This window comes from Fusarium oxysporum, chromosome I (genome assembly GCF_013085055.1).
Source record: "Fusarium oxysporum Fo47 chromosome I, complete sequence".
NCBI lineage: Eukaryota > Fungi > Ascomycota > Sordariomycetes > Hypocreales > Nectriaceae > Fusarium > Fusarium oxysporum.
Window position 1 is genome coordinate 4,261,306 of NC_072840.1, and position 27,679 is coordinate 4,288,984.

Sequence of the window (27,679 nt, forward strand, 5' to 3'; positions counted from 1 at the left end):
TTATGTCTGAAAAGTATTTCAAGTGGAGGCCATGCTCGGTTTATTTGCTGGTGAAAAATGGCGTCGAGTGGAAGTGGGCAAAACATGATATATCACTTCTGATAGAAAAAGAAAAGAGAGGACCGACGAAGCTGGTGAGAGGAGAGAAAGAAGATTGTGGGCTAAGGCTAATAAACGCACGAACAAAGAGCAACTCTCAAGGCCGACTAAGGGGAGATGATCAATGAGGCGGCGCGTCTAAACGAGTCACGGGATGGTTTATGATGTGTCAAATTTGTGTACCAGCCAACAGATGGTTGAGTAACTTGAGGAGCTACGATAAATTAGAAGAAGCGATGACAGCACGTAAAAGTGCTGGGCAAATAAGCACTGCTTTTAGTAGCTGAAAAGAAAATAGAGGACGGGACTATGACAACATGTCGGGCTATGAGTATGGAAATAATAGGGCGGCAGCGTGAATTTCGCAGTTTTGCTGGTGTTTGATGCTTTGGTGATAGATCATGTATAGTGGAGCCTTGTAGGAGAGACATCCACCATGCAGGGAAAAGAGCAAGACATGCTTATGGTCACGGTGAGAGCAGAAGCAGAACTGAGTTGACACCCAATACCCATACAGTACAGTTTGACTCTTTGACTCTGGGCGTACGTACGAGTCATTGTTTATGGCCGTCCCTGGTCTCGGAGTTTTTCGAATTCTGTGACGAACACAAATATCCTCGGCAAGAAAACATGAGCTGCATCTGCATCTACAACCACTACAGGAAAAGACTAGCCACCCATGGTCGGGCTTGGCAGCCAAATGCCTGCTCGGTCAGATCCGCCTGCGACTCTAGAGTATCATCGAGGTAAGAAGAAGCAGGGCGTCACGTAATACGTCCTTCTGTCTCTGTCTCCATGTGCTACGTCAAGCATTACAGCACTTTGCTTTGCTGTGTTCCAGGTCCGTGGGATTGCGTGTGTGCATCCCGCGCTGGAGGGATGCGTCGAATGGGGGTTTTTGATTTTGGTGGGTGGCACGAAAAGATGAGACAGCGCCGATGCCAATGAGGTGAGCTTCAGTATCAGCTTAGTGGGCAAGTGAGTCGTTCTCAAGGTGTAATACGGCGTAGTATTCCGTTGTCAGGCATATATGTATGTACTGCATTGCATCTGGAAGCCGGTCTGGTGACATTCACTACTGCAACGGCCAACTCAAGTCAAATCGAGCTAAACCCAGCTCAGATAACAAACGACATGAGGGTCCGTGATTTGAGACAGTGACAGACAGTCAGAGAGTAAGCTGTAAGGTATGTAACAGAGGGCCTCATTATTTCCTAGGTATTCTGACTGGTCAGTGGCCAGTTCAGACCGGTCAAGCACTTCATACAGTAGCCCAGTTCGGTGCGAGACATGGAGGTCGGGTCCGTAATCCCCAATTGTCATTTCCCATCAAACCAACTGTACGGTTATAGTTGGCATGAATGATTATGTGGGCTTAGCGTCCCTCGTGGCATGAAAGATCCCTGAGATAATATTTATCTGCCCGTTCGATATTGACCTGATATTGACCTTGGGCAGTGAGTGAGTCTGGGGTGACACAAAACATCGTATGCTGATGCTGTTTCACCAGGGTTGTAGGTTGTACAATGCGAGGATCTCAGTGTCATCCAAGCTGGCCAAGTTTGCGAGGATATAATGGAATATCCGGCTGTCTATGGTCAGATTGGGGTTGTACGAGAAGCAGGCTGTGTGGTCTTGACGAAATAAGCAGTCTATTATTACCAGCGTTTCGAGTGATGTGTGTAAGCAGGCAGGAATCTCCTGATATGGATATGGGAGCATTGCCTATCGCAATGGTTGGATCTGCAGGTCGCTCGGTGTGGACAGATGTCGCAGATGCGTTGTAGTACCGCGGGTATTCCATTACCAAGAATGGTATATGGCAAGTTCACAAGACCTGTTTCTCGTTCCTATATTGGGTAGTATACAGATAGTTGATATAGTTTGTATTTAGCGAGGAGTCGACAGCTCAACTACTACGCAAAAGGAGAAAGATTGATAAAAGTCCTAGCCGAGGGCGAATGAAGATCGGGTTGCATTCCCCATTCAAGGCCCCTGTCACTGTTGGTCAAGCCCCCAGATCCATGCAATTCATGTCTGCATGCATCCATCTCTCAATCGGGCAACTTGAGTGTTGGGGAGCCGGGCAATCGTCCCTATGTATGTATGTATGGAGAAACAGATGCATAACCTTGGTTTAAACTGAGAAGGATATTGTATGCATGATTATACGAAAATATTGTGATATGTAGCCTGAAAACAAGCAAGGACAAGGGCTTCGGCGTTGAGGACCTCAATAGTATTCCAGACACAAAGTGTACAGTGCACTCTAATTTGTGTATGAATAGAGGACAGTCGTCAAGTCACTGTGACGAGACCTCCCTCTCTCCTCTCGATATGATCCAAGCTACCGCGCGCCAGCCCGCTCACCCGCTCCCCTCCATCGTTCAGATCGTTGACTAGCGTCTGTCTGTGCTGAGGGCACGGTTAAAGTACGGAGAGGCTGACTGACCATCCATTCATTCTGTTTCTCGTCTTCGTACAAACGAGGGCACGGCCTTTGTTACTGATGATAAATGATGAGCATCATCTTCGAGTCAGTTGCTGTTTCATTACGCATACACCAATATTTCTTCTGCTACCTTTACTAGCATAAATAACAGTAGAACAAGGAGAAGAAAAAAGCAATTATGTATACCAGACTTTGCAACAACATTCAATTTCCGCTTCTCAAAACAACCCACGTTCTGCTCATCCCATATCCATGGATCTTTCCCCTCCATCTCATAAAGCATTACCCAGCACTAATACATCTCCACTACCTACACTACCTAAACTGTATATACCCCCTGCACTTTCACCCATCATCAATCAATCACCCTCCAAATCTTGACCCGATCAGCAGAAACAAAAGAGGCGTCAGGCTGGTATTTCTCTGGCATCCAATACACCACGGCATGGCTTATGCTGAAACAAGGAACCTCCATCCCCTACCTAACCCACGGCGTTTCCCGGAGACCTCGAGTGATCTGCCCCCCCTGTCTATGTCCCCGAATGCTAAATGCGGGCAGCCACTTTAGGTTTTCTAAGTTGACTGAGGGCCTAGTTTCCCTTCCCTAGAGGTAAGTACGGAGGACCTGTTGTCGAGTTTCATCATTTATCATGTTTACCTCGAGTATCTCACATTCGACCAAACAATGACCACATTCCCTCCACAACAAATCGTTCGATCTTATACCGCTCATTCTCACTCATGACTCTGCTTCGCCGCAACCTAGCTAACCCTTGCCTAGACCTCCTCTCTAGGTACTTGCAAGTTGCCTCGTCCATCTCAGCTGCTGTTGTCCTGTCCCTGCCCGCCGCACCCTTGCTAGCATGACGCCTCACTTGTACTCGACATAGACCACAATTCATAGTCATTCCATAATACAATAATATACGATACCCGCTCCTCGAGTTCAATTCAGCCCCCATCCCATCAATCTCGACACTACCAGCCGTTTGACGCCGAAACAAGGCCCCAACCACAGCTTACCGCACTATTTTGCCCTAGTCCAACACGATCTGCAGCCCACTCCCACTGTTAAACGGACTGCCTGTCCCCTCGCCGTCGCTCTAAACTGGGCCGCCCCCTCCCATCCCTCCATCGTCCATCTTGCGGCGTCCAAATCAGAGACATTTCCGCCTCCTGTCTCTCTATCAAAAGCAAGCAATCGCCAATCTGCTAGACCGTCAGCGCGCCTCTAGCACGCGAGCGACTTAGAATCCAAGTCAGAGCCATAGCCCAAGTCTCTCTGGCCTCTTCAGCCCCCTTTTTGGAGCTTGCCCGTATGCAGAAGCCGTCTGCTCTGCCTCGACTCGCTAGCACGGCCGTACTGTAGAAAAGCTTCGGCTTTCCCCTTCGCTCCGTCGCGGAGCTGGACCCTGGCCTCACGATGCGCCGCTCCGCTCTTAATAAGTCCAAGAGCCGCCTACGAGACAAACCCCCCGCCGGCCACAAATACAACAGCCTCCATTGCCGATTCATCTGTGAACGTTGTTGGGGCTCTCTTGCGGGATGAGGGTCTCCAACCTGAGCATCATCAACTTGCGGACTCACTCACTACCAGCGACGCCTCTTATAATAGCTCCAACGCCCACGCTCATTCACAACCTCATGGTGGCCAGCAGCAATATAATTCACCTCTCCTACCCAGCACAGAGGAATCATACAACATCCCTGAATTCACGGCCGATTCGCCTATGACAGATGCGTTCCCCGTCGAAGACAATACCATCTCCGCTACCAAGACACCTACTTTCGCGATAGTGACTGACGGCTCTTCTACTGCAATCGCCACCGAGTTCTCAGACCAGAACAATTACGACCAATTCTCCTCTAACACCTACATCGAGACCTACAATTCCGAGTCTGAACCCCCGGAGCCCGAGTCCGACCCAGATCAAGAGCATCAGGACGGTATTGATCTTGATTTGGACACTTCCACCCACCCACCTTTCTTGGACGACTATTGGACACCTCCCACATATCTCGACCTGGACTCTGACCACATACCCCCTTACCACAACGTGGAGTATGATATTGATATGAGCGACAGCGAAGGTGGCGCTCCTCTCGACGACGCATTCGACGAACTTGAACACTTCACGGACGACCAATCTATTCTATCTGAGGGTGAAAATGATGAATCATCCCCTATCAATAACTCAACCAACTATCTTTCGCAAGCCGCCTTCCATCCGCCCACCATAGTTGACAACGACCTAATCATGAATCCTGTTCCGCCTCCTGCGCCATGGGGTGCTGTCTTGACCGAAGACGCAGCTACGTTGGAGGATAATGCGCCTCCTTTGCCGGCAGGGCTCCTGGGCCTGCCACTACTTAGCAACCCCAACCCGACTATGCTTGGGTCTGAAAATCTGTGCCTGGTTGACTTTTTGAGACACTGGGCATTCCATGCTCGTTCTTCCTCCTGTCCATCCGCCTCGCGGGTGAACGCACCCTGTCCAGAAGACATTCGCCGTCAAGCAAATACACACATCCGCGATGTTCAGTACAAGGACCTTCACGGCGATGACTATGACATACAAGGCTTGGATTGGGCATCTATGAACACTACCAGGGAGTATGCGCGGCAAATACGATGTGCCACTTTCAGGAATTATGTCAACAAGCAAGGTTCAGACAGATGGAGTGTAAGTACCAGTTGCCTTTGATTGAGTCTTCTCAGCTGACCTCAAGGTAGCCTCACATGGCTGACGTAGCTATCCCCCCGACTCAAAACTTTATGAGATTCAAGAGATTCCTTATCCGCCAAGATGTCTACCTAGCTCATTTTCAACTACGGAGCGTCCTAGCATGCCCCTCAAGATCGCAGGTCTACTATCCTGGCAGGAGAGGAATCAACCGAATCAACACTGTCACAGGAAAGGTAGAGCTCGTACTTGACAACAGTCATATACATGGTCTGGGAGCTCTCATCTCTGCCCTTGATGCAAACCACGGAGCCATGTTTGCAGGAACTTGCAATGGCGAATACTATCTCAAAAGCCTGGATTCTGAAGACAAGAGAGACTTTGCAGAAGGTGTCATTACTTCAAATATGGGAGGTATCACCAATCATGTCCAGATCTACCAACCCCGGCGATCTTCGGGTCCTGTGGCTGCCATTGCCAGTAACGACGAGGGATTCCGCGTTCTAGACCTTTCTACACAGCAGTTCTTGATGCAGAGCAGGTATCGATTCCCACTCAACTGTTCGCGCATCTCACCTGACGGCCGCTTGAGAGTCATGGTCGGTGATGACTTCAAGGTACTTATTACCGACGCCGATACCGGCGAGATTCAACAGGAATTGTCCGGACACCGCGACTATGGTTTTGCCTGCGATTGGTCCGATGATGGTTGGACAGTAGCCACCGGTTTCCAGGACAAGGGCGTCAAGGTCTGGGATGCTCGCCGTTGGTGTGACGCGCGGGGTGTCAGTACACCTCTGTGCACTATCAGATCCGATATGGCTGGTGTGAGAAATCTGCGCTTCTCTCCAGTCGGTAGTGGCGAGAGAGTACTCGTTGCTGCCGAGGACGCTGACATTGTCAACATCATTAATGCTCAGACTTTTGGCAAGAAGCAGACAGTCGATTTCTTCGGTGAGATCGGCGGCGTTGCATTTACCAACGGCGGACATGAACTCAATGTCTTGGCGAGTGACCGTCATCGTGGCGGCCTTCTCCAGCTTGAACGATGTGGCCGTACCGCTGAGCCCTATTTCTCTAGTTCCTGGCAACGTTATCTCGATGCTGACACTGATGAATGGCGCTATCAAGCCGATGAGATTACACGCCGCGGTGAATGCTATCGTCGAGTTCCAGTTTCGAGGGATGCCTTGCCGACCTTCTAAAACATTTCTCGATGGCTTACGTTCGAATCAGATACACAAAGCATCTTCGTTTGATTCACAAATTATCTTTATACTTGCTTGACCTCGCTGGTCACTCTCCTTCATTCGAAGCATCTTTCTCCTTAGCATTATACCCCTTTTGTTTTGGCTTATCATATTATGATCTGTTGAGAAATTACCATTGGCCATTCACAACACGTCACTTCTATATAGGCGGCGACGGTTTGGTTGAGGGCACAAACTACACAGACCCTCACTACAGAGCTATTCATCATGGGTTTCGTTCATCGTTTTCTTATTTTATCACCGACATCATTATCCTGGGGGCTCAGGGCTGAGCCCGGTCACTTTGTTTGGGAGACTATAGATATCAGGACATGGGCGACGGGATCTTCATTTTTGGGACAAATGAGTGAAGTATAAGTCAGCTGTATATCTATGTAGTTTGCAAAGATGATATTGAATGACTACCTACCCGGTATGGACATCACTATCTGCATGTTCTCTATTCCCTTGATGGTTACACGCCGCATCTATTTCAGTTACAATATCAGTTAACATACAAGGCATGTTCCACATGCTCAGTCAGATCTGAGACATACATGAATTTCGTAAGGCATCGGTGATTACCGATACAGGCACAGTCTCCGAGACACGCGAGTCTCATCGTCATTCCAGATATACCGTGTCTCATCTACTCCTTGACCGCTAGAATGCTGGTGAAAATTCGAAGTGTGCCAAGTTGAACGCTGTGCTAGAACTACGATAGCTTCACAACAGACTTTTTGATTTATCTATTAGACTATTTTACGTTGACGTGGCCAAGTGTCACGTCCATTTTACTTGTTGTTGCTCACATGTTCTTATTATTATAGGTCTCTGCTAAGAATGCAAAGCCGATTGGGGGGTAGGACCGATATCTTGCTCGTTTGTGTATCAAGCACGGTTGTGATATAACGTTGATCGTTTTGATAAGATCCTGCGGTTCCAGCTCTTCGAGCTTATCATCGATATGATCATAAAGCCGCTTACTCTCTTATTCTAGGAGCTCTAAGCGGTTAAAGGGCTGGATGTCTCATACATGCACCCGTCGCTGATATTATTGGCGCCTTAGTGACTGCTATGATACATACACCATGAGCCTGAAGAGACCTTGCTTTTGATCATGATGTTTTAGGTAATTTGAAATGTAATTGCGTGGGGGTGTTGGTCATCAGTTGATACTAGGATGAGACGACTTAGGGAAGGATTGTTTATACGAGAGCTCACGAGACATAGCACAATGGCGACTGAAGATATACTAGTGAATTACAGCATTATGAAGCAGAGGCTGAATGACAACCCGGCTATAGTATAGATCATACATACAGATCATCTCTCTCCCAAGAAAAGGCTTTCGCTTACCCCGTCGCTCAAGAGCCGTAAAGACGCGTCTACCGTAAAGAAGTGCTGCCGCAAATAACACATATGGAAAGATGACATAGTAACAAGAGCTCACATGTCGTTTGAACAGTGGAAGAAAAACAGGATTCATCAAGAAGGTCGTCCTCAACTGCCCGGCCAGATTCGTTTCCCTCAATCTATTGCGCCCATGCACGCGCGCAACGATGCATTGCCCCCTGAGGCGGATGTCTGGAGTTGGCCTGAGAGAGAGAAGACCGTCGGCTTTCGGACTCCATTCCCGAAGGCTCTTGTTGGATGTCAATGATGTGAATCACCGCATGGACGATGGCGAGAAAAAGAGAAGAGGGTTGCACGAGGAAGAAAGAAGAAGTGAATGGCCGGGCGGTGTTGGTCATGATTATGTACAACATTCAGCATGCTCCGAGGGTTGAATCGTACAGGGGACGCTTGGGCACGCTGCAATCAGAACTGGAGTCTCCAGAACTGCTTAGTAGCCAGTGAAAGAAGAGGCGCAACCCCAGCTTCGCTCACAGTTGCAAGAACCAGGCTCCTTCCAGAGATCATCCTCGAAGGAGAAGAAGACGGTCTTGTCACCACAGCTCTCACGGATGGACTTGATAGCCTTGGCCTGCTCAGACTTGCCAGGGCAGGCAACACCGTTGCAGTTACCGCTTGAGGGCCAACCACACTCCAGGTTGATGACATCGTTGCCCTTGCAGATACCACGGAGGATCTCAAGTTGACCAGCGACGAACTCACCAGCCATGTCAGGGGTGGTGTTGGGGTTGAAGTAAGGGTGGATGTTGGCACCGGTGACATCAACAATATCGCAGATAGCACCCTGAACATCCTCACGCTCCCAGATGTCGAGGGTCTCGGCGATGGTGTAAGGACCGGTGTAACCAGAGCACTTCTCCTTGACGACAGTGACGAGCTCCTTGAGCTGCTGGGGAGAACAGAACTTGTTCATAATAGCCTCGTTACCAACGGTGAAGAGCTTGACCTGATCCCACTGAGCCCACTCGGCGTAGGCGTCGACCTGAGCCTTGATCTCGGGGGTTTCGTAAGTGCAGCCAGAGGCCTTGACGAAAACACCAACGATCATGTCAATGCCGTGCTTCTTACAGGCGGGAGCAACAGTCTCGAGGGTATCGCAGTCAGTAGAGTAAGATCGGATGATCTGGAAACCAGCCTGCTTGAGGGCAGCAATGTCCTTGTCAACCTGGTCGGCACCCTTGCATTTGCCGGTAGAGGCGACGTAGGGGGTGTAGGTAATACCGTAGTGGTCGTTTCCACCCTTCAGGTTGCCGGGGCTGGAAGGCTTCTTGGGGGCCTTGGGCTTGGGAGCCTCGGAGGGCTTCTCATAGACGGGCTTGGTGGAAGCAGGAGTCTCGGGGACAGAGTAAACAGGCGCCTTGGAAGTCTCGGGGACCTTGCTGGGAACCTCATAAACAGGCTTGGTAGGCTGCTCCTGCTTGGTGACCTCCGGCTGGGGCTTGGGAGCCTCGTAGACAGGCTTGGTCTCCTTGGGAGGCTGGGGCTTGGGGGCCTCGGGAGCCTTGGTGGTGGCGGGAACACCAGACTGAGAGTAAGGGCAGACGTAGACGTAGTCGGTCTCGGTGACAGTAACAACCTGCTCGGGAGCGGTGTAAGTACCAGGAGCGTAGCTGGTAGGGACAGGGTAGACGATGACGGTCTCCTCCTCGCAGGTCTTGGTGATAGGAGCAATGGTGTAAGTGCCAGCAGATGGGCAGACATAGGTGGTGGTCTCAATGACACTGGTAACGACACCCTCGTGCTCGGTCTCCTTGGCGTAAGGGCAAGTGACGGTGGTTGCAGTCTCAACGATGGTAGTGACACCTCCCATGGTGTGGGTTCCAGCTGGGACCTTGGTGGTCTCGCCAACGCAGACGGTGGTGGACTCAGTCACGGTCATGGTGGTGGCAGGGAAAGTGTAAGTGCCGGGAGTAGGGCACTTGTACTCCTCCGGAGTCGGGACGGGGATGACCGGGACGACCTTGGTGGTGGTGGGAGCAACGGGCTTGGGAGCCTCATAGGTAGGAACCTCATGAACGGTGGTGGGCTTGGGCTTGACGGCCTCATGAGTGGTGACAGCCTCCTTGGTGGGCTTGGGGGCAGAAGGAGGGTTGGGGACAACTGAAACCGCGATTAGCGTTTATCCTACAGAATACTGATATGTTGACATACGAGTGGGCTCGCCATAGTAGGTAGTCCAGATGGTGGTGCAGGTAGGAACGCAGACCTCTCCACCACGTCGGAACATCTCATGAGCCCGGCGGTGGTGAGGGTAAGCGGCCTGAGCACCAGTGGCCATGGCCGCAACGGCGGCAGCAGCAAGTCCTCCCTTCATGTTGAAAAAAGCTCCGAAAATTCAAGTACTGTACGTAAATGCAAGAGTTTGTAGTTGGCGTAGGAAACGAATGCCCGCTAAAAGAGTGAAGCGGTTAATGGAATAGAGGAAAACGAGAGGACGAAAGCGAAAATTAACGAGATGCTCTCTAGATTCGCGAAGGATGGAACCGTGAGGGAAAGGAAAAGCAGAGAAGGAGGAGGAGGAGAGCGGCATATTATGAGCAGATCGACTGTTATTGCCTCTACCTGCAACCTTGTCTGTTTTGCCTTGGCTGCAGTGCCCAGAGGGTCATGGCATTGACAAAGGATGGCCCTAGTCGAGAATAGCGGTTTAGATGGTACCTGACATGATGCACGATAGCGGCGTTTGAAGGCCAAAACTCAGGTACCCGTCTGTCCCTGGCCTGTCCTCATGTGCCCTGTGCCTCATGAAATGAGCTGGGGTGCTAGTCGCCCAGTCCCAAACGCGGACCATTGTTGGTGCAATATGTCTATCATTGCCTTGACAGCGCTAGAAACCCCAGCATTTGGCCGGGGTTATGGACGAAAAGGAGAAGGCTGTGGAGCACGGGGCACGATGCAATCTCGTGGGCTCAACCAGCCCAAGGGGCATTTGCTCACGTTGCCGATGCCATGCCTCTCCCAAATAAGGTGGTTTAGGGAGGGTCGAGTGTTCGAGACCAATCAGCTAGCTAAGCGGTCAAGGTTGCCTCTGTTGCGAGAACCTGTGGTGAATAAGAAGCGATATTAGTCCAAGGACGAGGCTTCTCTGACCGTTGGTTGGTCACTTGACTATTCACAAGGGGAATCGAGATGAGTTGACCTCGATTGAGATGCGCGATTGATGTGAACCCCGCGCGGGAGATGAGCTTTCAAGTTGCGCATCATGCTTAGAATAGCCTTTAGCATCTTCAAAAGTAGAGTTGCCTCCAAGTGCAGCGCCCCGGTTATCGCGGTATCTTGCTTCAAAAAAAATTCCATCTATACAACGATCCTCATATCATGCCAATTCATGACTCTGTTCGCCTTTCGAAATTCGAATCAGTCGGTTCATCGGCGAGTGGGGTCAAGAGATTGTTCCTGCATCTGCCATGGTCCCCCAATTTACCCTAGCGGAGGTGGCTTCGCGCTTGTGGACCCAGGGGTTTCCGTTCAAGCGTTCTATTTGTTTTAGTGACACTCAGCGAGTCGCCTTGTCGCCGTGTCGTCACTTTCTCTGAGCCTTTGGCGTAATTAACAGCTGTCTCTTATTGGAAACGGGGCCAGAAGTTCCTGTCTCAAAGCCCCCCTCGGCACAACAGACATCTTGCAGCCTCCATATGCGGGGAATTAATAGATATAGTAATCCGAGAAAGCCGGGGCAAAAGCTTGTCAGTCGGCGGTCGGGTCCTCGCTGGTCGAAACAGCTAGGCTTAATATCGGAACCTCAATCTTATAATTGCACTTCGTATTCACCGTCACATCGCACGGCAGTTCGTCTTGCCGGAGATGCTCTACCCTTTCCAGCTTTTGATGGGCTGTACTCTGCGATGAAGCGTCAGTTGGCATAAAGTCAATAGACAGTGAATTGACTGATATTCTCGTGTTTTGATTTGATCTGCTCATATGTATGAAAGACTCTGGATCAATAGCAGCCCCTGAATAGGATTTGCAATGTCAATCCATCGGAATCACCTCTTGCTCAAATGAAGTGAATCTCGCGCGCTTCTTGGCTCCAAGCCGTCGTTATTTAGGCTATGCTCGGCAGCCGGGCAGAGCAGGGTGCCCTTCCAATTAGAGAAGGTCTTTATCTCGAGACATCTCTCAGAATGGAACTACTCGCCATTAGCTAGTTCCGGGGTGAATTGATTGTCAACTTGGATTATTGCCAATAATAGCAGCGAATTCAATGCCTTCTAAATCGAGCCCCTTTTGCTGCTAGGTTTCCGTGAAACTTTCGGCGAGACGGGGAGCACCAACGTATCTACACAGATGCAACATTTCAGTGATGGTTTTATTTAGGTATTCATGATGAGTAATTGTATAAGTCTAAGTTAAGGTACTAAGGTCAGGTTGTAGTCAATACCTTCTTTACCTTAGGTTATCGAGAAATCCATTCCATGGGTTCCGTGTTGGCTCCTGCCCGAACGAATGGCTAAGAGACTTCAGTTAAAGTGGAAAGCGCCATATCATGTGACCTCGCGATTGTGAAAGTTGCCAACACGCAATAGTAAAATTTTCAGCCTCGCGTCGGCTTCAAAATTTTGAGTTGTAATACCTTGCTTGATACAGGGTATTTGTGATATACTGCAAAAATGTTACGGTCCGCAGGTCGTCCGTACATTTGCTGTAGATGTCTTCCGAACTGCCCTAATGCATTACGATCTTCATTTTCTACGCCTTTGCAGTCCTCGACTGGACGTCATAACGTTTGTTCATCTCACACGATGTCAAACATGTCATGGACTAACAAATCTTAGCACGCTACCTCAACCAAGAACCGCCCTCAGGGTGCCTTTGGAAAGACGAACATTCCCACGTCTCTTCCCAAAACTTTCCCTGCAGTAGACAAGAGGCCAATTCGGCAAAGATTGCAAGAATGGGTTGCTATCAACGACCCTGATAGGGAGGTAACCCCAATTGTCCCAGACCTTACATTTTGGTACACTGTCACCAACAGTAACACACGTCCTCAATCTACTGGCTCATCTGAATTGGATAATTTCAAGTCTGATCCAGTGAGTATGGTGGGCCCAGATGAGAACTACACTGAGGAGGATGCTGAAGTTGCCATTGTTGGGCACAAGTCCCACGCTCCCGGCGATCTTGTTGAAATGAAGCAGCCTGGCTCCCGGACACCCTTATTTGCTATATACTTGGGGTTCTTTGGCCAACGGTATCACTTTTATACCAATACTGGAAGATGGGTTATCAGCATGGGTTTCTCCGCGCTCTTCTCTGTGTCTAAGTTCGCCGCCGCCAAGGAGCTGCAGCCAATTCTTTCTCTGATTCCTCTTAATGCCACGGCGGACGAGTACGAAGAATTGCGCAAACGAGACAAGGGCCCCGGGCGAGACGTCGGTGCCCATCTGATCAACAAAATGAAGAAATTCATGTTGGAAGCGGACGAGGCCTTCCAGACAAGCCTTAACAGTTTAGACAGGGCAAGATCACTGGTCTCAGATGGGAGAAAGACCAAATATTTGAGTCTGTTCGAGCTTGCCGACTTGTTGTTACCCAATTCACTCAAAAAGGGCACCCAGTTTCCTCCTGCTGCTTTATACGCAGTTCACACAGCGCTCTTACGAAACGACTTTATCTTTCGGCCGTTAAGCCCTTCGGCTGACTGCCATCGAAAGGACCATCTTTTCGAGATTTTCCCGTATCAGGATTTCATGATGATCAACCGGGTGACTCTCATGATCCGCGAGTATATTCACCTAATGGCAAAGACGTCAGGAAATATGACGTCTTCTGATATGTCGGAAACGGCATTTGGTACTTTCATTCTGAAGGCAAGACAAATCGTTCTTGCCAACAGAGAGAAGCGCTCGTGGACACCTTACGGAATCCTTGCTCCTACTAAAGGAGTCACTCTTGAAACCGGTGAATGGTCCAGGAAGCACATAGAATTCATCCGCTTTCTTGAGTGGTGGGCAAGCTACGACTTGTTCGAGGATTCCTCACACTTCCACGCTGATGGCTCTCTCATTCTGCGAGCTCTGGATCTATATGAAGGTGCTGATCTGAATCAGTCTTGCGCATGGACCTTCCTACAAGAGCTGGGGATAATCCCGCCATGGGAAATACCATCCCGCTATAAAGTCCGTTTCCCTGAAGTCAAGATTCAGAGTGGAGGCGGCCTCATTCGAGAGACTCCAGTTAGTATCGAGGACTCAACTCGACCAGACGTGGCGGAGGATGCCAGACGAGACTGGGCCGACGCCCCCGTCTTCTGTATTGACGCCCCTTCTACAATACTCATCGATGATGGTATCTCTTTAGAACGAACAGACAAACCTGACGAATTCTGGATTCACGTGCATACAGCCGATCCAGCATCTGGTATTCGACCCAACTCTGAGCTGGGCAGGTTTCTCGAGCTGATACCTGAGAATATCTACCTTCCTGGCCACTTTCAGGCCATGCTTCCAAACGATCTGGGTCTGGACAATTCAGGAGACTACAAGTCTAGAAGTTTGGTTGAACAATACTCGCTTGCCGATGGTCGACCAGCTCTGACCTTTAGTGCCAGGCTTAACGAGAACGGAGATCTGCTGGACTACAGGATCGAGCCAGGTACTTTGCACAATGTCAAGTACTTGGATCCAAGAGATGTTGCTGAGTTTTGTAACGAGCCTCCACCCCCTCCAGTATCTGACCAGACTCTTGTTGTTGGCCAGCCACCTAACAAGTTGGACGTGACACCAAACCGCCCCTTGATGTCAGCTAAGGAGTTAGATGAAAGGAGTAAAGAGGACCTTTTGATCCTTCACCGTCTGTCTCAGGCTCTCAGGAAAAGGCGTCTGGAGAAGGGGGCCTGGCCTGTTTTCTTGCCAGGCGCTTCCGTTACTGTGGCTTTCGAAGACGTCCCCATGGAGCAAGCAGAAGGAACCAAGGTCCTGCCAGCTGACCCATACATCAAGGTCGGCTACGATGCATTCAACGGTGCCTCTGTGGTGAGTAACACAATGGTGCTTGCCGGTGAGATTGCTGCTCGATGGAGCTCTGACCGTAAAATTCCACTACCATACCGACGGGACGCCCATTCGCAGAAGAATAAGACCAAACTTCTCGAATACGCCACGAAAGAGCTCTACCCTCTGCTCGAGAAGGGCATCGCTCCTTCAGGGGCGCAACGCCAGGAGCTGACACGCTTGACTGGTGGCATCGAGATGTCGACAGAACCCGGCCCTTATTTCATGCTCGGTCTGGACATGTATACCAAAGCCACTTCTCCTCTTCGCCGCTTCTCTGACCTCATTGTCCACTGGCAAATTCACGCAGCATTGGCACATGAGCGGCAGGTGAACCGCAGGCTAGACCCCAAGACTGATGATCTGAATAACATATTGCCGTTCACGGAGGAGACACTCCCCAACACGCTCTCACTGTTGCGTATGCGCGAGAGAATGGCCCGGACTGTGTCTCGCGGCAGCCAAGAGTGGATGCTCATGGCGGTCGTGCGGGCCTGGCAGTTTGAAGGGACAGCACCGAAGCGCATGAGTTTCACAGTTGATGCTCGTTGGAAGCAAGGCGTGTCCGGTCGGGTAGACCTATTCGATATGTCGGCCCTCTTATCCACCGACGGTATCGATGGCCTCGTGCTCCTCAAGGATATCAAGGTGGGCGACAAGTTCGACGTTGAGCTGGCAAATATCAACGTTCACGCTCGCAGCATGTTTGTCAAAGCGCTCAAGTACTATCCAAACACCCGGGCAGAACTACATGACGTTAGCCAGCCGGCACTCTCCCCGGACGCCCCGTCCCTGGCCCCGGCCTCGTGAGCTGCGCCGCTGGGTCTTCTTTGGTCTTCTCGAAGCAAGACTTTGTTGGGGTGGAAAGAAACACTAAGTTTGAGCGTCACCGCCTTGACGGCGAAGCCATGGCTTGCAGCATCGTGAGTGAGATTGGCGGTGTTTATGTCTCACATCTCGTTTCTCTGTCCCCATGCTCCAACGTCTCTCCGCCTTTTTCTCAATGGCTCTCAGCAATCAGCCATCGACTGACGTGGAGTCGCCCATCTCTCCCCCGCATTTTCGCAAATCCCATCGAGTCACCCCCTGCGTAAAAAATTAAAAAAAAAACATGGGGTCTCATGCTAGAGACTTGATTGACAGAACCCTGGCGTGGTCCTCGGGGGTGTTGTGCTGGAAATGCACTGTACGATACCCATCTTAAGGGGGGGAATAGCTGACGACAGATCTCCCCCTTGCCCGATGCACGTCACTTGTATCATACCTGTACCATATTTTTACATGACCAGCACAAACTTGCGATAGCTTTGGAAATCAAAAGCATGAGATGTACAGTAGATCATCCATTTATAGAACCACCAATTAACAAAAATCCATCGATGCCAATACCGCATGTCGCAAGTGACCATCGACGGAAGTCTTCACTTACTGTTAGACATAAGCAACATCACGCCCTCGGCTAATAACCTCACGGACGCTCACACGACATCCTTTCGAACAACCCATATCCCTGTCAAAACATCCATATCACGAATTACAGCGTCTTTTTGGCATAATTGACACTCTGGGGCACTTCGCTAGGGCACGTGGAATGAGGTCACGCGCGCAGAGAGAACAGACCAGCCCGCGTCCTGTTTCCCCAACAATTTCGCTGCTTTGCATCTCAATTGGTGATCGACATAGACGAGGCGTTGATTGGACCGTTTCGCAAGCTGCACTTCGGATGTGGCAAAGTCGAATTTTGTCTGCAAGAGGTAAAAGCTAGAACGACTAAGTTTTCAGGGCCAGTATGATCAGCAAGGGACGGCAAAGTCAAAACCCTCATTTGTCCCTTGTCAAGCTTGCTTACCTTCCATTGTGTTGATGAAATGTATGCCAAGTTAGGCTATTGGGAAGCATGCACATATTCTCATTTGGACGGACAGTCAAAAGTATCGAGATGATGGGAACACCATATTATTATATCATGAATACTTTTGTGTTGTTTTGTAACGGCTTCCGTCCGGTCCGCGTGAGTACGTCGAGATGCGACCCCCTGTCTTTATGTACAACCAATTCAACAACGCACTGAAGACCCGGTCCTGTTGCCATTTGCCGTTTGTGTCCTTCTTCTTCTTCTTCTTCTTCTTGTTCCTTTGTTTAAATTGTCCCTGTCCCGGCCTTACCGTCCCGTAGAGTCGCCGTAGTCGCCGAAAAAATCAATTGTCCCCATGGCTTATACCCTTCCCTTTCCTGATCCGTCCATAACCGCCCGAGGCCGCCTGTGATCCGTAGTACCCACTTGCCCATGGGATATCATGAAGTAAAAAAACAAAACCCTTGCCACAAAAGAAAGACGGGAACAAAAAATTATAACGCCGAATATCCCCCGGGCCTGTGACCTCTGGAATGGCTTTTCCCATTGCCCCAATTTCGTAGTCGGATCCCGGGGACCCGGGCGTCACGGGGTAGGCTGATCCTTCGTAGAAAGAAAAGCCTGAAAACCAATGATGGCGCTTTTGGTGTGAGCTGCCTGATAAATGGTCCTCTCCTTTACCCATGAAATTCCCTCGCAGCCACCCAGCTCTTTCCACAATAAACACGGTGCTTTTCTTTAGCCTTTTCGTCTCCATCCATTCGTTGTTACAGACCGTGTATGAAAGATAGAAATGCGATTCCGGGGCCACTTTCCAAGATGTCGTCGTGACATTGGTACAGGCCTGTCCGTCAACAAGCCTTTATTTCGTGATAGTCGCGGTAGTATGGCGGATCAATGCCAATTATCTCCGAAATTCCCATATATAGATGCGCTTTTTTTTATGTTGTCATGGCGTCGTTTCAGCTCACACTAAGTGAGTCACAAGCTTATGAGCTTGTTCAAATTCCAATCGCGTCGCTAAAAGAAAGTCGAACGCTTGTGTACCCATTACTTCCTCCAGCCAACGTTCCAAATAACGTGGGCGATATCACGGGCTGTATTGACTGTGTCAATAACTCGACCGAAAATGCCGTCTCCGGATTGTATTTCGCCTTCCTCAAAAGGCATGAACATACCGGATGGTGTGCGTCGCATACCCGCAGGCTCCTCACAAAGACTGCCTGACGAGATGGATCTGCTCAGACCGCCATTGGCGCCTTCGTTGGGAGGTGATGCCCACCCTGAGCGGGGACTTAACAAAGCGTCGTCAAGACCATCATCGTGGTCTTCCTCACCGAAAAAGAACTTTCCTGATTGTTTGGTAGGTCGTAGTGTCTCCTGTGAAGATGAAGGAGACATGAGAGGGCTTCGGGAGTGCTTCATTGCAGTCTCTCGTGGCTCAGGAGTGTCTTCCCGGTATTTGAGGGTGGTGGACGGCAGCATAGCGATTGTCTTGCCTTCAGCAGCTGGCTTTGACTTCATAGTCTTGCGTCGAGAAATGGGCCTCTTTTTGGTCTTAACTCGTTTCATCATGACACCATCATCTGAGTCGCTGTCTGAGCCAAAGTGCTCATCAATCATTTCATCCTCATCTTCGCCCTTGGCTTCGACAGCTATACATTGCTCGACTTGCTCATTGAAATGAATGTGTTTTCGCTCCGAGTTGGGAGAAATGATTCCAGATGACTCGACTGAAGGAGCGACGCTGCTGCTGTCTCCGCTCAACCGACGTGATGCGAAGGGATAGGCGAAGTAATCTGTTGATGAGCGACCAAGATGGGGTCGAAGAATTCCTCTTGTCTCTTGGGCCTTGACAGCTGCAGTGGCCTGCTTCAATAATGAAGCTGTAGACAGTGATCGCTGAAGCATCACTTCGGACATGCTTCTCTTCTTGAGGATAGGCTTCTTGTTGAGGTTGACCAGTGAGTCAGCTTTGGATAACGACACGCTTGAAGGCTCAGTGTGCGTAGGATGGAGGTTCTTGGGTCCTGACTGCAATGGGCCATAGAGCCAGGTGACATCACAATCCTTAAGCCTAGGGAACGTAAGTATTTCAGTAGAGCTAGAAGGGATATTCTGAGGGAAACAAACCAGTTGAGAGATTCGGGAGAGATGGTCTTCAGGTTGTTTTTGGCCTTCATCCAGGTCCTCCAAGAAGCATTTTCCAACCGAGCACTGTTGGGGAACTCCCCCCGTCGAGTGACGACATATCGCCATGACGACCAGATATCCTCCTCTCTCCACTCATGAGATAGGTAATCCACTTGGCGGGATGGTCGACTTGACACTGCAGTGTCGTCCTCTGCATGTTCAGACTTTTCATGTTCAGGTGTTTCGGGCCTTGATGTATCATCAGATACCTCTTCAGAGTTCTCGTGTTCTGCGGGAGAAACAGTATAAGAGTCGCCGGTTCGGGGACTGGGTGGTGGCTCTAGGTTGTCATCATGGTGGATTTCAGGGCGGATCTCTGGGTGAACGTAAAACTTCTCCTGCGCAAAGGATGGAAACATGAAGTGGTCTTCAGGTGATTCAGCAAGTCCAATGTTGTCGTCGTAGTCAGAGGCAATAGAGAGATTAGTGGCAGGAGTAGATGCGTAGGAAAGATCGACAGAGTCGGCGTGGACGGTACGGGGAGACGAGGGAGCAGATGATGAGTTAGATTCGGCGTAAGACTTGGATGTAGGCTTGTAATGATCGCTAAGGTGAGAGGAAGTGGGAAATGGTGAAGTCGATGAGATGAAGTTGGAGTGAGAATGTGAGCGTCGTAGGCCGGAGCCGGCGAAGTAACCGTTGTCGTCGGATGGAAGAACGACAGCCATGATGGGAGTTTGAGGAAAACCGTAGGAATCTTTGTCAATGCCGAAGCACCCAGAAAAGGTGAAATTGGGAGGGCTCGAGGTTAGAGACTCATGGGTACAGACGAATCGAAAGGCAAACAAAACGTATGTTATGTTATGCTATTGATTTGAGATGAATTGACGAGAGTGTCAAGATCTAGCGTGGGCACGAAGTATAGAGGATAGAATGGATTTCACAATGTGGGTGGGGGGCAGGCTTATAGCAGTTTGTAGTTGCAGGCGTAGAGTCAACCTAAAGAGCCGGACAAGTGCTTGAGCAAACAGCAGGCGATAGCCGTAGCCGGGGTCCTTGGGGGCAGGTGGACAGGTTCTGTTTGGGGCTAGTTTCTAGCGTACCGGAGGAGTACGTAGCGTAACCCGGCGCTGGTGTTGTGGGTGTGTGTTTTCTGGGTGTGTACTGTACGAGGGATGGATGGCAGGCCAGGGATGAGCTAAGCCTGGTCGAGGCGTGGTGGCGTTGAAGCGCCCAAGACCTCCCCCAGACCCAGTTGCGGTGACGAATTTCGTGGGGACCGTCCAGGTGTGGTCGAGTCCAGTGTGTGCCTCTGGTCTGGCGCTTGGTTGCCCGTCGCTGGTCACTGTTCGTTATGCACTGACACTTCGGTCACCGGCCGGATAGCGGAGTCCTGCGCCCGCTGCGATGGTATTGGGCAGGCGGTTACAGTGGGTGTTTAGCGTAGTGGTGGCTGATCTGCCTCCTAGGTTCGACGAGGTTCAACTGGGTGGTTATTGAAAAGAAGGAGGAGGATGAAGTTGGAGAAATGAATAAGTCGCAACGATGGAAGGCGATGAGAAGGGTATACTAGTACAACAGCTTTAGGTAGGTACCTAGTCAGAAGGCATGGCGAGCCTGAGAAAGAGCGGGGATAAAACGAGGGAGAGATGATGGAATAGGCACTGATTTGGGTTTGACTCTTAAGAAACGGGCAGGTCAATCACTGTGGGAAGAAGTAAGGGAGAGCGGGGGAGATAAGAAGCCACCAGAGACGACCTTCACCTCGTTAAGGTATCCTCGAAGCCGCAAGTCAATTGCTACCAAAATTATAGTATGGCAGTACGGTAGAGTACATACCTGCCTAGGTGGATAGTAGTCCAGGACACTGGCGAAAATTCATAAACTCTATCAAGTCAAGGGACCGATGAGATAGATGATTCTGGGTGGCGCTCAGTCGCCTACCTCCTACCTCCACTACCAAGAGGACCTTCAAACTTCAGAGAACGATTACGATTGCGATACAGATACAGACACAGACGGATGCAGATACAGTGCTGCTGCGGCTACGGTCAGATTATCGGTAGTTGAGGGGAACGGTGAGGGGAGTGCAGTGTCGCAATACTAAGGTGACCAACAGAAACTGTATTGCTGCAACTCAAGCAACTCAACTCATGAGCTACCGTAACTAGAGGGGCATCTATCTGCGTTACGACTGGCGGGTGAAGACGGGACCCTTTGCCTAGATCCAATGATCTTCCTGATATCCGATCCCATCTCCGGGTACTCCTCAATCTTCCCCAGTCCAGCGGCATCGCGTTGCAGTAGCTAAGGTAGGTGAGATTGTGCCCAGGGCTGGTCGGTCAATTATCAAGGCTTTGGCGAGCAGTACGTTGATCCCCTTTGGTGTTTAGCCAGCTAGCCAGTTATTACTGCATCTACACAGGTAAGGTGAACGTATCTATCTGCCGTACCGTATATGCATGCATGCATATGTACTCCACACGCATGCACGTCCAGTATATGCTGGAGATGGCGACAGAAGTCTAGGCGAGAGTCTCATTCTCAATCTATTTCCTAGACCAAATCAAGGGAGACTCGACAAGTATCTAGAATCTATCTTTCGCAGCTCTCGAGCACCTACATCAACATTGGCGAATGTCTTAAAATGTCTGACTTGGATGCTCGGCTTGCGGCGATGAGCCACTGGGGTAACGAGGGTGTCTGTCTTCTTGTTTTGGAGACTGGTGTGAGGACCCTGAGGGGAAACAGAACGGATACGTATCATGCATCTGTCTCAGGTTACTTTCATATAAATCCCGACTCTACAGCTACAAACGTATTAGTTACATCGACTTCAGGAGCGATATGGTCGAGATCGAGAAAGCAGAGACACGGAAAGATAATTCAGCCCGATGTGATCGAGGTTCATAGCTCGCCCCAGACGTGGGGTTGTCAGGGAATATCCTTTCAGTGTTACAGAGCATAAGTTCGTCCGTTCGTTATCAGAGCCATACAGCTCCGGTGCACCAATAACTACAATCTTATAAGGTCGCATGCAAACTCACGCCATTGCAAAAGGTCGATTGGCAATTCCATCCGTGGCATCACAACAGCCAACTCTGTACAGATACACTATACTGAGTTGCTACCTGCGCTGTAGAACAAGATGAGAAGCCTCAGAGAAGGGGGGCGTGGGGGGTGTCTCTTAAAAGCGTGGGAGGTTCCAGCGTGGGCTTCCAGCCAACATGGGGGGCGCAAGCGAGAGGAGAGTGTTGACAGTTGACGAGTTATCCATCATGGCTGTAAAAAAGCTGCCGTGCCTGCGCGCGTATGTGTGTGTCTGTGTGTTGGGTCATGAATTCCGAGAGCAATATGATGATTCCTGTAAGCATCATGCTCTCTCAATGATACACCGGGTAAAAAGCGTGAGTTCGGAACGCGTAACAAAACATCTGGTCTACAGTAGACGTATAGTCTGAGTCAACCAAGACGTCAAGTTTCGGACATCACTCTGTTGGCATTTCTCTAACCATGCCGCAAGCCAGCCATCGACACTTCAATCCAGAGATATCATTTAACAACCAACACAAAAGGACCCAATGCGGAACACCGCCAGACAGCTCATCCCTTGAATTGAGTTCATCTTCACCCGCCCTGACTTACCGTTTGTAGCTCTTGGTGCAGATCAAAGAGGCTCAAACCTAGTCGGCGAAACAATGGGCCAGTGGAAGTATGTATGTACATATGTATCATGTTTCTGTTTCTATCATTAACCGATAAGAGCCCTTGGTGGTTGATGCAACGTGATGTGATTTTTTACGAACCAAATTGGCGCATTGCCCTCGTAAACTCCACCGTAAGCATCCTCAACTCTGCCCAAAATTCAATTTTCTAACCGTGCTTCAAAGCCCACGATAAAATGTAATTACGACGTAGGCTTGACCCCATGACCATCCTGTGAAATGCGAAGGCCTTGACCTTGACCTTGATCCGTACACAATAAGATGAATCAACAAGGTTGTTTGCGGGGTTAGAGCCCAACTCTGTGAAGCAATTTGCTTCGAAAGTAGATATCCACTCGGGAGAAGCGACCGTTGCAGGGGAGAACTGGATCCCACTCTCTGGTAGCGAGCGGCGATAGCTTGGCCATCGACCATCACGAGCAATGCAGAATCACCAGTCTGTCTCCTGACGGACAGGGGCACAACGGTATAAGTGAGGAAGCCAGGGCAGTGCGCGTGATCAAACCGACTGAGATGAATCGATCCCAAGTCCGTCCTTGGTGAGCCTCACCCTGAACAGCGGAACGACATAACAAGCACGACATTCGAGTCCGTCTATGCGACTCATAAGTTACGCGCCTTCAGCTGGCCCGGGCGTAGATGTCTTCCTTGCTCTTTTTCGGCTTAATCGAAAGTCCTTGCCCCCGTTCCTGAACCAGGAACAGGAGACACGAGTCTCAGTCTCATGTGCCAAAGGTCTAGAATGGTCAATGAATGAAAGCAGTCGGTTTCTGATGATGGAACAATCAGTGAATCCCGAAATACACAAGGTCTGCTATCGGGGTTCCTTGAAGATCATGGAGACCGTAGACTTCGACTAGCAAGATATCCAGTATCAACACCAGCACCACATCCAGAAGATGCTCGAGTCACGATGGCTTCACATATCAGTTCGGCTCGACTCGCGGTTAAAAAAGCAACTTCGCATTCAGACTTTTCATCCTCCCTCATCTCTCCCATGCCCGTAATTTCAGCCTCTTCTGGCCCCCCGTTGGAATGGGCTCGGGTACCAGATTCGAGACAGCCGGGGTGAAAGCGGAGTCCGTGGAAGTGTAAAGCCTCAGCAACAGGACAGTGAAAGAAGAAGAGTCAGGGTTAAGTTACCTCAGGGGGTGGTTCATTGGAGGGCCCGGCGGAACGGTCCAACCTAGACAGCCGACCATGTCCCCCGGGGGCCCACGGATAGTTCCCCCGAGTGAGACGAGAGCTTTGCATTGGACAGACAACTTAGACTTTTGGGCCCTAACAAGGGGACAAAGACTGAAGCCAAGACCCAGGACGACAACCTAATGCTAGCAAGGGTCTATCAGCCAGTCCAGGCCAGGAGAAACGAGGGGCAGGGTAACATCTTCTGTTTGGTTTTTCTCCTAAATTTTCATGTTCCTATTTCCAATTTTGCCCTTCGCTTGGGCTTTTCGCAACTGCCCGAGAACAGAGCGGGGATTATCGAGGGCCGGATAAGTTCCAGAAGCTGCTCACGCCCCTGATCATCCAGAGGAAAAACCAGTTTTATTTACTTTAGTGTCATCCGCGGAATTGATTGGATCGGATGTCATCGTCAATTCCCCAGAGAAACCCCGAATACCAGGCCCATGCGTGATAATCAATCATACTGAGAGAAAATGTCGAAATTTTTGAGCCTCCTCCTGATGAGATCCACTCCACTTACAACAGCAACCACACGACCATGCGTTGCTTTGCCAAACGTTTTTTTTTTTTTTTATGCCCTCACGCTATGACATGTCTCACTCAAATGCAGGGCTCGTTCTTGACAATGCTTGATCCAGATAACGTCATCATCAGTTGTTTTGTGCTCAAAAATATTCTTCTTTTGGCGTGCTCAGTGGCGTTGTGCCCTACCCTCGATCACGAATTTCATATAGGCAAATTCCAGGGTCCATTAAAAATTAAACGTCTCTGGACATGGATGATTGCTGCGCTGCACAGTGCCCTTCATCATATCCTAATTTTAGATAGGGTCGATGAGGGAATTCTCTAGGAGGCTCAAAACCCACGCTTGATTGCCAGGATCGTTTACGTTGACTCCTACGTACAGCCATTGTCCTCGCGGCTGAATACGACACAAACCCTAACTTCTGGAGAAAAAAAGTCGAGGAGTCGTCAACTACCAAGCGCTGCGATCGGCGATGAAGTAATTCCCCTCACATCAATTCATGCAAATGCCCCGTAATTCAAGGTCTCGATCGCACCCAGTGCTCCCTCAAAACTGAAGCTGAGGAGCTGGCTGTGTCCTCCACTATCAACTGTGTCGTCGGAGAGATATTGGTGGCGGGCTTTAGAGAATCAGCCCAGAACTCTGCTAACGCCAGAGAACTCAATTCTTTGGGTGTCAAGACGCCATAGTGTTGGTCATTGTTTCTGGCGTTGGACGTGCGAGAGATTCTGTGTGCTAATGGATACGTCGGTTGGATGCAGGATAATATTCCGAAATGCAAAGGGTTCACTTCATCCTGTGCCTGGTCAGAGGCCAATTGAAAGCTCGTGCCGTGATCCGTGCTCTTTCTGCTGTCATCCAAGCGTAGATCGTCTAAACCTGGATATGATTCATCTGCATGCCGGCTTCAAGCCAACGTGTCCAACGCTCTGTCTCAGAATCCATGGATCTCATACCGACAACAGAGCGTACGTCTCAGCCATATCAGTCGATATGCATCTACAATGCCCGTATGTGGCTTCGTTGATTTCTCGGCGGCTCAGAACAGCACAGTCCCCTCGCTGCAACACAGGAATGCACCCCCAACCCAAACTGTGGTGTTGTGGCCATCGTAGCAAGCTTGCGGCATTCCAGGACGTCAGCTTGCTTGAGTTGTGATAAGCGGTACGGTCCGTGCGGTCTTTGATCGACGTTTAGCTGCCTCTAGGATCGACAAACCTCCATATCAAAAACCTGGAGGAATATTCTCTACTGGAGTACCCTGTGCATGATGGAAATTACTGCATCTCCGTTCACCCCTTTCTTGGCCGAGCTGTGTAACAGCTCATTTTCAGGGTTGTTACTCCCCGGAACGCGCAAGTTTGGTCTCGATTTCACATGTCCAGCGTCATTATGACATTCCGATTACCTTGGGTTACGTCTCACTCCGGGAACTCGGCCACAACCAACACAACCCACGAGTGCTGACAATTGGTACAGAAACTCCAATTTACAATATTTCAAACGGCATATTATTTCCAGGGGATGGGTCTGCAATGGCTGCCACAGTTGGGAGTTGAATGCGACGCTTGAGTCTAGCCAAACGGTACCTCGTGGCCATAGGGTAACTTGATTCATTCTAACGCAGGTGGTGCGTGCAAGCAAGCACAGAATAATTATGATTTGGTCTGTCATATTGGAGATCAAAAGTCCCGTGATTGATGGCGGAAGCACTTTGCTGGTTTACTGGTGATACAGTACGGATATGAGCAATCTAATAGGTACATGTTCTTCCCGTGTTATGCCCTGGCGCATAGCCCAAGACTCTTGGTATCAATCGTCAGGCATGGCATGTATGCTTTAGCTTCCCCAAACAAACAAAGAAAAGGGAGTGTGAGTGAGACAATAATCGAAAACCAACCGATCAACCAACCCACTGACACATCAGTGGCCCCTTCACACAACAACCATGTGTCTACTCCCCTGGCCGTTGTATGTCGTACCTGAATGTCTGTGTGTAACTGAGTGCCCAGTTCGCCATGTCGATTGGCTGATTGAGCTCTGAGCAACGGCTACAGAACCCGAGCTTGGGCCTTGTCCATTATTGTTCAGTTGGTCACTTGGTTGTCATATTCGATTCAAATCGCCAAGGCCAAGGCCAGGGCTGATGTAGCTGGATCTCAGCACGATGAAGTGCTTTCGGTTGCTCAGACAATCGATGACTCCTCAAAAAGTGATACTACGGAATAGAAAGACCACCACAATGACCCTGCCTACGCAAGGTACCCAAGATAAAGATCAGATAGTAACGGGCGTTGTTGAGTCTCAGACCTTCACTGCCTTTGGCTGAAAGCCACCGCCCACACTTACACGGACAGCCCCAAATCCACCCCCTCACCTCACCCCAGAATCTCCCCCAGGTCAATGAAGACCCATCTCGCCCCTCGCAAACACACAACACCCCTACAGCCACTAGCCATGCAACCCCAGCTTCACCATGAACCGCTTCTCGATATCCGATCCTTCAGCGTATCAGAGAATACTCCTCCGCTTGAATGAGGGCTTATCTCTCTTATCAGTACTTTCCCATATCTCGTCTGCCCGCCATGTCTTTAACTCCCTCGCCGAGTAACACAAATGCGCTTATCGACAATAATGATTGATGATGATTCTCCTCTCAACTGGGATCGGCTCTCTGATGCCAGTCGTATCGTTTCATTCGTATCTCGGTCGGTTTCCGATATGCTTCCCTTCGCCACACACGTATCTAGCAGTATATAGCCCTGGATTCTCAAAGCATTCAATCCGTTAAAACCCGAAAACCGAAACTCGAATCAAGCAAACACCAGGTTGTCCTCAGACCCTCTACGCCATGACCCATCAACCATCAGCCATGCTCCGCCATCAGACCCATCAATGTCGCTGTTTTGGTCAAGTTTAGTATAGACATGATTTTGCTGACAGCAGTCGTCTTAGGAGTGGGCCGGTGAAGGCTCTGCTGTGAAACGCCCTGCAGGCGACCTTGAGGGCCAATACACCTCCAACTCGGCTTCATGTTCTCCTCGCCTCAACTCATTGGCTGCAATGGCTTGCATCACCTGCCTCGCAGCTTGCATCTGTGGGACAGCACGGATGTGGCTGGAGTAGAGTAGCGCACGCTACGATGCCCAGAATGTCTCCGCTCTCAGTGAACCTCAAGTGAAGGTGTTGCCAGCAAGGCCGACAACGACGACATTGCAATTCTGAATGTCGAATTGTTACAGCAGCCACCGAAATCATGGACATCGAGATCGTCGACGCGGTTACGTGTACGCCAGCATCAGCCTTGGCTTCGTTCATGGTTCAATAGTTGTGCAGATTCTTATCAGCATTGACAATTG

The 27,679-nt window shown here is 50.0% G+C and overlaps 5 protein-coding genes across 5 annotated transcripts; 3 read left to right on the forward strand and 2 right to left on the reverse strand.

Moving 5' to 3' along the window:
* Positions 1-3,869: 3,869 nt before the first annotated feature.
* Positions 3,870-6,937, forward strand: FOBCDRAFT_284198 (quinon protein alcohol dehydrogenase-like superfamily; the record flags this gene model as incomplete). The annotated part of the gene is made up of 3 exons (XM_059611651.1): positions 3,870-3,911; positions 4,018-5,235; positions 5,286-6,937. 3 exons carry the CDS (start codon positions 3,870-3,872, stop codon positions 6,438-6,440), a joined length of 2,415 nt encoding a protein of 804 aa, XP_059463890.1. The 3' UTR covers positions 6,441-6,937.
* A 1,215-nt stretch (positions 6,938-8,152) lies between these two features.
* Positions 8,153-10,337, reverse strand: FOBCDRAFT_6578 (glycoside hydrolase superfamily). Its single transcript, XM_031182731.3, has 2 exons — positions 10,053-10,337; positions 8,153-10,001 (listed from the first exon to the last, which is right to left on the reverse strand). The coding sequence occupies exons 1-2, from the start codon at positions 10,213-10,215 to the stop codon at positions 8,332-8,334; spliced, it is 1,833 nt and encodes a 610-aa protein (XP_031043499.1). The 5' UTR covers positions 10,216-10,337; the 3' UTR covers positions 8,153-8,331.
* A 2,174-nt stretch (positions 10,338-12,511) lies between these two features.
* Positions 12,512-15,703, forward strand: FOBCDRAFT_267678 (uncharacterized protein; the record flags this gene model as incomplete). Its single annotated transcript, XM_031182736.2, has 2 exons — positions 12,512-12,625; positions 12,677-15,703. 2 exons carry the CDS (start codon positions 12,512-12,514, stop codon positions 15,701-15,703), a joined length of 3,141 nt encoding a protein of 1,046 aa, XP_031043504.2.
* Positions 15,704-17,651: 1,948 nt separating this feature from the next.
* FOBCDRAFT_6602 (uncharacterized protein) lies at positions 17,652-19,838 on the reverse strand. Its single transcript, XM_031182732.3, has 2 exons — positions 18,882-19,838; positions 17,652-18,825 (listed from the first exon to the last, which is right to left on the reverse strand). Exons 1-2 carry the CDS (start codon positions 19,607-19,609, stop codon positions 17,799-17,801), a joined length of 1,755 nt encoding a protein of 584 aa, XP_031043500.2. The 5' UTR covers positions 19,610-19,838; the 3' UTR covers positions 17,652-17,798.
* Positions 19,839-22,159: 2,321 nt separating this feature from the next.
* FOBCDRAFT_195373 (uncharacterized protein) lies at positions 22,160-23,466 on the forward strand (the record flags this gene model as incomplete). The annotated part of the gene is made up of 4 exons (XM_059608812.1): positions 22,160-22,247; positions 22,536-22,597; positions 22,934-23,145; positions 23,217-23,466. 4 exons carry the CDS (start codon positions 22,160-22,162, stop codon positions 23,464-23,466), a joined length of 612 nt encoding a protein of 203 aa, XP_059466605.1.
* Positions 23,467-27,679: the final 4,213 nt, after the last annotated feature.